General features: G+C 32.0%; 1 protein-coding gene across 1 annotated transcript; it reads right to left on the reverse strand.

The window, feature by feature from the left end:
* Nucleotides 1–10,993: 10,993 nt before the first annotated feature.
* LOC124373624 (NAD(P)H-hydrate epimerase-like) lies at nucleotides 10,994–11,993 on the reverse strand. The gene is given in 3 exon segments (XM_046831976.1): nucleotides 10,994–11,380; nucleotides 11,382–11,597; nucleotides 11,599–11,993. Coding segments are annotated over 3 exon segments (693 nt in total). The 5' UTR covers nucleotides 11,935–11,993; the 3' UTR covers nucleotides 10,994–11,239.
* Between the last annotated feature and the right edge of the window lie 517 nt (nucleotides 11,994–12,510).

Below are 12,510 nucleotides of genomic sequence, written 5' to 3' on the forward strand. Positions count from 1 at the left end.
AATCATTGTCTGAACTTATAAAACATTTTAGAAATGCTTCGATAAGATTTACGAAAATACTTTTTTGTTAGTTTAAATGTGTAACACATGGCAAGAGTTGTTCCATTTTCGGACATGTAAAGTACGAAGAATATTTACAAAATTTCCAGATGAGTTGGTTTAGTGGTACATGTGCCAGACTGATAACCAACATTTACTAGTTCGATCCATAACTGAGTCAATGCTCGAGTTCTTGCTTTCTTTTAAAATCTAATGGACTGTTGCTCTTAGACTGAATGCTATTAGGGTATTTGAAATGTTATAGATTACTTAAAATTCCTAAATTCTTGTAAGAGGTTAATAAGTATTACATTTAAAAGAAATTTAGTGGTATTAATTCGTTATAAAATGACAATCGAGAATGTAGCTGAGTGCATTTAAATGCTTTTATATCTTACGTTTCTGTTTTAGGGGAGGGAAGAAATCGAGCGTGGCCGTTTAAACAATTGGACAGAGGAGAAGGGATATTCCATTTTACACAACGATGAGCACTCCACGTTCCTCGATTCTCACCATTACTTTGCCTACATAAATGTTCACTGCCCCTTTTGAGGCAAAAAAGCCATTGCTAATTTAAAAAAAATATTTTCGAATAATATTTTTTCTTTTACATTTTGTGAGAATAAATTTTATTAATGACAGTTTTATTGTAAAACTATACAATTAATTAAAAGCTTTTAAGAAGTTGGATTTTTTCTTGAAGAGGGGCAGTCCTATTGCATTATATTGTAGGTGTGTTCATTTTAATTAAATTTTGCCCTAATTCTTTTTGCAATTATTTATTTAACCTACATATTGCATGAAATTGAAGATTAAAATTATTTCCAGAACAATTCTTGCCAAGAATAATTATGTTGACAAATATAAAACACAGGTTACTAGATCATCAGGATTATTTGCGTGTGTATACTACAGGCCACAACCTTCGACTGCTGGTTCAATGGAGAGTCCCCAAAGATAAATCTAAACCAAGAAAACTATTTTCATAAATGATCAGGTATATGGAGATATTTAAGCAATAAAAGAATGTTATTGATTCTTCAAAATATACTTTTTTTTATAACTAGAGTATTAATACATAGAGAAGCAGACCACCAATCTATGATGTATAGTGGCTGAACCAAGAAACCTACCTACTTTGTTTTCACAAAACCCCCATATTTAGATCACAAAGAATTCATGACAATAATTTGTAACGCACAAAATGGCACTTCAAGGGTGGTGTAAAATTTTTGAAAAAATTTTTAAATGTAAAGGTAGTCAAGATAATTCTATGGTATTAGTTTTTTTTTATTGTAACCTCATTAAAAATGTTTACAAATCCAAATTTTTATCCAAGGTTTAAGGAAAGTACTCTTTCTAAAAATATGTTATAGTTGTCACTTTATAGCACAATTTTAATTATTAAAACAAGTTGGATTTAGGATATTCCAAGCACGAGAATCCTAAAAAATTCAAATAGCCAAGGTACATTTATTACACCTATTAATAAATAGCTCTCATAAAAAACTATTTTATTTTACAAAGTTTGGGATTATCTTACATGGCAGAGAAAACGCGCCAAAAGTACTAATTATCACAAAGTTTTGTTGCATAACAGCGTTTTGAACTTTTGTAATTGCTCTAGGTTCTTAGTAAATTAATTTAAAATATTTTAAGTAATTATTAATCCAACAATTATGTTATTTTATTAACCTTATTTCAAGAAGTTCGAACTATCCATATTTTCCAAACAGAGTACTACCCTAGAACTGAAATTTTCTACAGCCATTTAAAACCTCTCCATTTATTGGTTAATCAGCAGCCCCTGATTCGTTGCATTATCATTGAATACTGAAATTGTGAATGGAAGCTTAATTCCAAAACTGCAATAATTCACAGAATTTTTGATTGCAGGCAAGATATGTAATATTTAGTTGTAAATAAATATTTTTTGTTTTGAAGGGAAAAAGCAAGCAAAGAAGACCTCAAAGTGAGCTGTGAGTCTAGCACCTGAACATATACTAAAAACACTCAAATTGTGGCCACTCAAGATTGTAACAAAGGAAGATACTGATCTTGATTCAGATACTGTCGTCAAAGCAAACTGTGAGTCTAGTACATAAAAAATACTAAAAAGGCTCAAATTGTAGCCACTCAAACTTGTTACAAAGGAAGATACTGATCTTGATTCAGATACTGTCGTCAAAGCAAACTGTGAGTCTAGTACATAAAAAATACTAAAAAGACTTAAATTGTGTCCACTCAAGCTTGTTACAAAGGAAGATACTGATCTTGATTCAGATACTGTCCTCAAAGCAAACTGTGAGTCTAGTACATAAAAAATATCTAAACGACTTAAATTGTGGCCAATCAAGCTTGTAACAAAGGAAGATACTGATATTGATTCAGATACTGTCCTCAAAGCAAACTGTGAGTCTAGTACATAAAAAATACTAAAAAGACTTAAATTGTGTCCACTCAAGCTTGTAACAAAGGAAGATACTGATCTTGATTCAGATACTGTCCCCAAAGCGAGCTGTGAGTCTAGTATTTAAACAAACACTAAAAAAGGCTCAAATTGTGGTCACTCAAGTTTGTAACAAAGGAAGATACTGATCTTGATTCAGATACTGTCCTCAAAGCGAGCTGTGAGTCTAGTACATAAACAAATACTAAAAAGGCTCAAATTGTGGCAATCAAGCTTGTAACAAAGGAAGATACTGATCTTAATTTAGATACTGTCCTCAAAGTGAGCTGTTAGTCTAGTACATAAAAAATACTAAAAAGGCTCAAATTGTGGCCACTCAAGATTGTAACAAAGGAAGATACTGATCTTGATTCAGCTACTGTCCTCAAAGCAAACTGTGAGTCTAGTACATAAAAAATACTAAAAAGGCTCAAATAGTAGCCACTCAAACTTGTAACAAAGGAAGATATTGATATTGATTCAGATACTGTCCTCAAAGCAAACTGTGAGTCTAGTACATAAAAAATACTAAAAAGGCTCAAATTGTGGCCACTCAAGCTTGTAACAAAGGAAGATACTGATCTTGATTCAGATACTGTCGTCAAAGCAAACTGTGAGTCTAGTACATAAAAAATACTAAAAAGACTTAAATTGTGTCCACTCAAGCTTGTAACAAAGGAAGATACTGATCTTGATTCAGATACTGTCCTCAAAGCGAGCTGTGAGTCTAGTATATAAACAAATACTAAAAAGGCTCAAATTGTGGTCACTCAAGCTTGTAACAAAGGAAGATACTGATCTTGATTCAGATACTGTCCTCAAAGCGAGCTGTGAGTCTAGTACATAAAAAATACTAAAAAGGCTCAAATTGTGGCCAATCAAGCTTGTAACAAAGGAAGATACTGATCTTGATTCAGATACTGTCCTCAAAGCGAGCTGTGAGTCTAGTACCTGAACATATACTAAAAAGGCTCAAATTGTGGCCACTCAAGCTTGTAACAAAGGAAGATACTGATCTTGATTCAGATACTGTCCTCAAAGCGAGCTGTGAGTCTAGTACATAAACAAATACTAAAAAGGCTCAAATTGTGGCAATCAAGCTTGTAACAAAGGAAGATACTGATCTTAATTTAGATACTGTCCTCACAGTGAGCTGTGAGTCTAGTACATAAAAAATACTAAAAAGGCTCAAATTGTGGCCACTCAAGATTGTAACAAAGGAAGATACTGATCTTGATTCAGCTACTGTCCTCAAAGCAAACTGTGAGTCTAGTACATAAAAAATACTAAAAAGGCTCAAATTGTGGCCACTCAAGCTTGTAACAAAGGAAGATACTGATCTTGATTCAGATACTGTCCTCAAAGCGAGCTGTGAGTCTAGTACATAAACAAATACTAAAAAGGCTCAAATTGTGGCCACTCAAGCTTGTAACAAAGGAAGATACTGATCTTGATTCAGATACTGTCCTCAAAGCGAGCTGTGAGTCTAGTACATAAACAAATACTAAAAAGGCTCAAATTGTGGTCACTCAAGCTTGTAACAAAGGAAGATACTGATCTTGATTCAGATACTGTCCTCAAAGCAAACTGTGAGTCTAGTACATAAAAAATACTAAAAAGGCTCAAATTGTGGCCAATCAAGCTTGTAACAAAGGAAGATACTGATCTTGATTCAGATACTGTCGTCAAAGCAAACTGTGAGTCTAGTACATAAAAAATACTAAAAAAGACTTAAATTGTGTCCACTCAAGCTTGTAACAAAGGAAGATACTGATCTTGATTCAGATACTGTCCTCAAAGCGAGCTGTGAGTCTAGTACCTGAACATATACTAAAAAGGCTCAAATTGTGGCCACTCAAGCTTGTAACAAAGGAAGATACTGATCTTGATTCAGATACTGTCCTCAAAGCGAGCTGTGAGTCTAGTACATAAACAAATAGTAAAAAGGCTCAAATTGTGGCCACTCAAGCTTGTAACAAAGGAAGATACTGATCTTGATTCAGATACTGTCCTCAAAGCGAGCTGTGAGTCTAGTACATAAACAAATACTAAAAAGGCTCAAATTGTGGTCACTCAAGCTTGTAACAAAGGAAGATACTGATCTTGATTCAGATACTGTCCTCAAAGCGAGCTGTGAGTCTAGTACATAAACAAATACTAAAAAGGCTCAAATTGTGGGTCACTCAAGCTTGTACTGAAGAAAAATACTGATTTTTGATTCAGATACTATACATTTTTGTGAGACTTCAGGAAAAGTTATGTTTTACAGTATTTGTTAGTTACGGTTAACTTAATTTAGTTTGCTGAAACGTCAGCGAAACCTATCATTCAAGGAGCTGATAAGATTTCTTCTTTGTTTGCACGATATAACGAGATCGAATTGTGCTGTGGACTTAAAATTTTGCATGGAACATGATGTCTATATTATATAGGTAACATAGAGTTTGATAATGGTGCATGTTCTGCCATGTGATTTAACTGAGCATTAGCAAAACCTAACTATCCAAAGGATATCTTGAGAATGGATTGAGCTATAGACGCTTGCTATCACTCGGGGGTGATCAAATTCTCCATATGTCTTTCAGTTTGTCTGCCCTTTAATTCAAGTACTATCAATTCTTGTGAGCCTCCTGGAATGTTATGTTAAATTTCTTAAATAAGTTTAACTCCATAACTAATGGTTGAGTGGTAATGGAGCTTACCACTCAGGGAGATGGAAACATTTTTTGTCTTATCGGTAATTTATTTCTATGACCAAGTTATAAATTATTTTATTTTACGTTCAGAGGCAGATACAAAGCACAAAATTGGACATGATCTTCATGTAAGGTTAAACCGTAACATAAAAGATGCAGCTCTCTTAATGAGAGGTCACGGATTCGATTCACAAGGAGGTCAATAAAAGGTTTGCAAATGCGTTTTGGCGGTTTTCTCTTACAAACATTAGTAGAAAAAGATAACAAGCTCTGGAATGATGGAATTGCCCTTTCATGATAGAAGGCTGATAATTGAAAAAGAGAGAAAGGTCCTGGACTGGAGACCTGACATAAAAGGTTAACACATTCACTACGATGGATCCACATTGCTACTACTATCCCCACTATCGTAAAATCAGTGTATGACTCATGTAGCAGTCAAGGTAACAACATATAATAAAGCTGGAGATGTGTTGTAGTTTAACACATTGAATGCGGCAGAGGCACACTGCTACTACCCCTGCTGCCCTATAATCAGTACATGACTCGTTTCTCAGTGCAGGTGTTAAATACATAAAATATAGTTAGAGATGTTCCGTACTTTAACACATTGAATGTGGCAGACGCATAATGCTACTCTCCCCCTGTCCTAAATCACATTACAGTGGCATTTTAAACTATGCTAAACATTTTTAAGGGAAACCCATTTATACAATTTTATGACCTCCCCAGGGATTGAACTTGTGACCTCTCGGTTAAAGAGCCACAACCTTATCTCTATGCTACAGTGAAATAAAGAGGAACATGAGATTCAACATAGGCTATGGTAAGTTAAATCTAATTTTGATGATACAAATTTTATCTGAACTTTAAATCCTAAATTCCTTGTTTCATTTAATGGCCTGTGCGTAGACTCCAGTTGAAATTATTAGGATTAGAATTTTATCTTGAGCAGCGTATAGATTAATTTTATAAATTTTTTAATTGAAAGAAGTTATTTGAAGCAGAATAAATATGGATATGACTTAAGAATTCTGATAATTAGCAATATTGTAGAGAAAGTAGACAAAAACAAATAAAAATATTGAGTGAACAAAAATTAATAAAAATAGTATAATTACTTTTGTAAATGGATTTTTATATCTATAGTTTGGAGAGGAGAGGAGAGAGGACAATCCCGTCAGTCAGTTGTCAGTTAGTCTATGTCTGTCTGTAGTCAACAGAGATAAGTGACTGGGCCCCTCACGGCTTATAAGAATCAAAAACTCCTTGACATTTTTATTAAAAACCTCAAGAGAGGGAGAATCAAACAGCTTGAAATTTCTAAAACTATAGAATAATCAACATATAAAATGTGTGCTAGATAAAAAACTGTTTGCTGTCGCAAATGATTTGTGTTGGTGAATAGTGTTAATTCCGACTATATTTGTATATCTTGTGTTATGAAAATGTGGGATTATAGGACAAATTGAGCCGAAATGTTTGTAAATATGAATAAATAAGACTAATAAAATTTTTTTAACGGCAGAAGAATTCCTGTTTCTTGAAACAATAATTCAGAGGGATATCTTTTACACTTCGCAAAGCCGGCTTTTATAGAATAGATTTCTGAACTATAGCTAAACGTTTAATATGTAAAGGAAAAGCACCCCTCAAGCTAGAATGCCATAAGAAAAAAGGGATTACATAAGCAAAATAAACAATTTTAGTTTCATCAAATGCCATTTAACTGCCTAAAAGCAAATATATATTTTCTTACTTTATTAAAAAAAAATTAATGTGCTCCATCCATTTAATTTGAGAATCAAAACAACACACCCAACTAATTGTATGACAACACTTTCTCGATTTTATTACAGGCACAGGCATTGTTGTAGTGATTATTACAATTATGAATAATTAAATCGTATTAGTTGTAATCTGAATTTGATGTAAGAGAAAGGGGCAGAAATTTAGTTTTTGAAACGTTAAGTGATAAAAACATTTTATTCCATCTATTTTTACATTGTCATGTGGTCAATTTAAAGATTTATTTTGAACATCCTGCCAAGATTTACCTTTGTTAATAATTAGCGTGTCGTCAGCAAAAAGAAATAGTTTACCATGAATCTGCAGTTTTGAAATGTTGTTAATATATATAAAAAATAATATAGGACCCAGCGTACGTCAAAGTTAAGTCATCTTTATTTACATGTACATAGACCCTTTCAATGCAAAACAGATATAAAAAAAACCACTATAGTGATGCAAAGTTCACTTTTAACACATGACTAAAATTTAGATTGTTCATTAACCAATGAAGTTTTATGGAGACTTCTTCAATAATTGAAGGATATTCTTCAGGACTTCTTCAATAATTATTTTAGAGGCCAGTGGGGCAGAGCCTGAGTAATTGTTGTCATTATATCTGGTATCTTTACAATGTCTTTATATCTGGCACTCAAGGTTTAAAATGAATTTCGTAAAGCTATCTTATTTTCTTCACAGTTCAAGAAATCTACTGGGGACCGATTTGCTTACATGCGTTAATCTTTGATTTGTGATTAATAAACGTAGATTTGAAAAACTTTGTATTACTCGAAATACTATGTTTCTTTTTTTATATTATTTTATAGAAAACTTTGTTTGTTGTTAACTTACTTGATGTAAATTTACCAAGATTTATATATTGACTTCCTTGACATCAATAAGAACAATTGATGTACACAGAGTAAAAAAATGATGAAAGAGTAAATTGATGTAAGAGTTTAAAATCCCTACATGTAGTGATATGGGCCTAGAAGATTCTCAGTAAGAGGAAACTTGTGAAACGGGAATATTGCCCCGAGTATTTCTTTGGCTCCAGAAAATTCCAAATAATTAGGAATCTATAACAATTTTTAGATTTTGAATGATTTAACTCTTTACTAACAGTTAAAGAACCTTTAAACTAGGTTAAATAAGTAAGATTCATTTTAATCCGAAAATTATCATTCCATGCAATAATATACAATATTCTGGGAATTATAGAACTAAATGGATTTTCTTATCCTAAACCGTTACTAAAAACTCAAACACTAAACCAAACATTTTTTTTTAAAGAAATTTCTCCTTGGAATTCATGTTTAAACATTCTACGTCCAAAATATTAAAAAACTACATATTTTTATAAATTTAGTGTTTCTTTATATTTTTTCAGCTTTACAATTTGTAATTGTTAGGCGAATTATTGCTAATATTGCCATAACTATTTAGTACAATAATGTTTTAATACACAATAGGGGAATTAAAGCTTAGTATGATATTTGCATAATTATGTGATCTTTAAAACATAAAAAAAACAAAAAATGTGCTTATGATACAAAAACCTAAACCTATATCTAAATATTTTATTTATTGTATAAATAAAAAGTAAGTAATAATATTTTTTAAACATAAAAGTGTTTTTTTTATCACACGATATCTACACTGACCTATTAGTTTGAGCAATTATGCTTTTAAAATTACAAATTTCCAAGAATTGTATTTAAACTATAATTTTATTTTTAAATATATTATAGTCTGATTTCAGCATGTAATTACTGCTGTGGCCGAATTATTCACAGTTCACTTTAGACAACTTGCTAAGAAGTCATAAATTACTGGTAATATATGAATTGTGAGAATTACCCGGCATTATTTCCTTGCTTTAAATTTTTGGGAATTTTACATCAGTACCTACATGGTGATTTACAAATTTTTTACTACTCATGTAGTAAAACTATTATATTTTAAAAAAAACCAGATATTCCCAAAAATTTTGGGTGTAGTACTAATTATCTAAAAAACTGAGTCGCAATGTTCTGGAATTTGTGTAGGCCTACTCAATTTTTCAGCAAGCCAGAGCTAGTATGTGATAACCCCTTGACAACAGTAGGCTACCCATGACACACCATGGCATCATAACTTTTTACGTAAATACATTTTATTCATGAAATTGACTGCTTTTAGCAATCATATAAGGTTAAATAAATACCATTCTCAAAAAGATATTTAGGTAACCATATATTGAATGGCTGAATGATAGGCTGAGCTTCAACATGTTAATTTCACTTAGTGCCTTATTTCGGCTGCAGTATAATAAGCGGCCACCACGACAATCAAGTTATTGATATTTCTGATTTATTCTTAACTACCGAACAAACCAAAACATCAAACCGAATCATGTTATACGTATTTCATATTATGGTAGTTCTGCAATTTTTTTATATTGAAAAAAAGTTTAAATTGATGATGACTTAAAAAACTATGTAACTTATGTGTATACAAAAAACAACTTGTAAAACTTCTTATTATTTTAACAGATCTGTATCTCATAGCTTGTGACACAAATAACAAAGGTCATTGCCATTGTAGGTGCGGTGGGTAGGGTTATGATAAGCGGACCCGGTTTTTTATATCGAAATTGGCAAACGATATTACTTAATCATAACCGTCTATATAATCAATCGATACTGATTAATTATTTTGAATAATTAACTTAAATAATCTACATCAACAGCTGTTAAACACTTTCAAATAATACACGCAAGGTAATATTTCAATTTTACATAATTAACATTTGATTATTAAATATAGCAGTCAATTTTAGAAAACTACACGAAATTGCTTTTGAAATAAGATATGTTTTTAGTGGCTTCAACATGTTGTATTCGCACCGAAAACCCAATGTGAAAATTTTGGGAAAAGAAACAAGTGTAACTGTGAGAGTAGCAAATATGGTCGTCTTCAGTTTTCCTAATTTTGATTATAATAATTTGTTTGACCACTGTAAATATTCAATTCATATTTTAATTTAAAACATACAATTGTTTTTGAACTATAGATACTTTTATATCGATTGATAGTCTAGGATTTGAGATGCGAATATTAGGTATCGATGGTTACATTCTTCGATATAAAAAACCGGGTCCCCTTATCGTACCCTACCCGTTGCGGTCATTACTTAAATACCACACATATGATTTTATATGGTTTGAATTGTCTAAACAATATTGTTATAATACATTAAAACAGTTACCAGTAAATTTGATGTAACAAAACAGTACAAAACAAGATTGGTTTTGTATTAGTTTGGCTATTTCTAATTGATAGTTTGATTGTCGTGGTGGCTGCTTATTATACTGTAGCCCTAATTTTTCTTACTTGTCATGCATGTGTTTTTTGTGATGTAATATAACACAATGACTGCGACGAGCTTACATTATTAATTACCCTGCTGTTCTGAAGTCTGTACAGGACTCATGTTATAGCGAAGTTGTCACCATTTTCACTGCTAGTATATACTGAGTGACATTGTAAACATATTATTAAGCCTCTGCACCAAAGCCAACATGTTAATAATGTATAATATAGCTACAGATATATCATAACTTGAACACATTGACAGTGGTGTAAGCTCATTACTAATTATCCGGCTGTCCTAAAGTCGGTACATGTCTCATGTTACAGTAAAGGTGTTCATTAATTCATTTTTGTACTTCCAAGTAAAGTTAATTCATAATTAGCCTAACATATTTTTTTCTATTTTAATTATACCTGGCTTGTTTTAAAAGCTTAGTTTTTGTTTTTCTTATTAATGTACTCAGTATACAATATTATAGTAGGCTAGTTGTCATCAATGCCTTGATGAATTATGATCTATAGTAGACTATTATCTAAGTTTATTAGTAAATATAAGTTTACATTTTATTTTTTTAAATATAACATTCCATTCTAATTGTAGCAAAATGTACTTAGAGCTCTAATTCTAGCTAAAGCTTTGAAAAATGTAAAAATAAATTTCTCTGACTAACATAGGCTAATCAAGGCACAGAAAACATTACGCTTTTTTAATTTGAAAAAACAAGTTGTATTTTAAAATATAAATTCCATGTTAAAAAATTTGTTAGCCTAACCATACATATTATTGATGTATACAGACAAAGGCTAGGTCAATGTTACATAAATTCTCATATAAACATTATGTTTCAAAAGGCTAAAAGCTTATGTTACACTTTTTTACACAAATATTTTATAATAATTGATCATTTGAGACCTATCGCTTTAATTCTACAACACATTCAGTTCCTGGATATTCCGGAAGTCGCAAGTCATACTTCTCACCAAGTTTAGGAGGCACAAATCGCCCCCCCAAATAGTGATACTTTCCTTGGAAGAATTCTGCACACTTCTTAGGGGGCAGTGAGAGATATCAAGAGCTCAGGTTTAAGTCCATTAGCTGGCGGTCCTGTTTCTACATGCCACCCACTAGGAATATCGATACTGCAAAGACTTATAGAAATTTTGTTAAGAGTATCCAGAAGCTTTTCAAATTCTGGTCGAACAGGTGGCCGAAAACTAAATCCAAACACAGCGTCGACAACTACATCATAATTGGAGTTTATATCTTTTTTCATTTGGAAGTACATCCAGGAAAGTAATATTCATATTAGTACATTGATATGTTAGATTGTGGTATAGTTCCTTATCTGTACGTTTTGGATAATAAACAGCAGGATTGAAGCCAAACAATTTCAAGTGTCTTGCACAAACAAGTCCGTCTCCCCCATTATTTCCCGGTCCACAACAAATTAACACATTCTTTCGTGGTTTAGACTTGTAACAATGGAATATAGCAGTAGCACAACTCAAACCAGCTAGCTCCATTAGTTGATCTACACTAAATTTGTACTCATTGAACAACTCCAAGTCCACATTAATGGCTTCTTCCTGATTTAAATATTTCACCATGGTTTGTGAGTTAACACTAGAATTAATGGAAATAGCAGCTAAACCAGAATTAGAAATTAATTTTGGTGTTTGACTCTGAAAACACACTAGGTTTTAGTTTTGAGATTACAGTGGGAAAATGTTTCACAACACTGTGAGTGTATCGGAACCTATCAAGCATTACTGTGTCATAAACATTAAAGATTAATAGAAGAGATTACTCGAAAATAATGAACTGTTCAAATGTAAAGATGAATAAAATTGCCACTGGCGGTCGCTTATTGCCAACAACTTGAACATGAACACAACTTAGGTTAGGATATATCATTGATCATTCGAAACTCAATTCAACAATCTCACATCAGCTGAGAAGTGATAGATAACTGATAATTACATGGCACAAAATTTCTCTATGGACAAGCAGAAACTCGATTTTGATTGTTCTTTTTATACAGATTCTTGTCTTTTATTAGCATCTTATATTTCCCCCTCTTGTTCTTATTACAACCTTGAGGGAGCCTACTCATTTTCATTATACAATATTGAATATCTCCTTGTTGACTCTTCAATAATATTCTGTTTTTAGGCTAGCCAATG

Source organism: Homalodisca vitripennis, unplaced genomic scaffold (genome assembly GCF_021130785.1).
Source record: "Homalodisca vitripennis isolate AUS2020 unplaced genomic scaffold, UT_GWSS_2.1 ScUCBcl_6047;HRSCAF=13075, whole genome shotgun sequence".
Taxonomy (NCBI): domain Eukaryota; kingdom Metazoa; phylum Arthropoda; class Insecta; order Hemiptera; family Cicadellidae; genus Homalodisca; species Homalodisca vitripennis.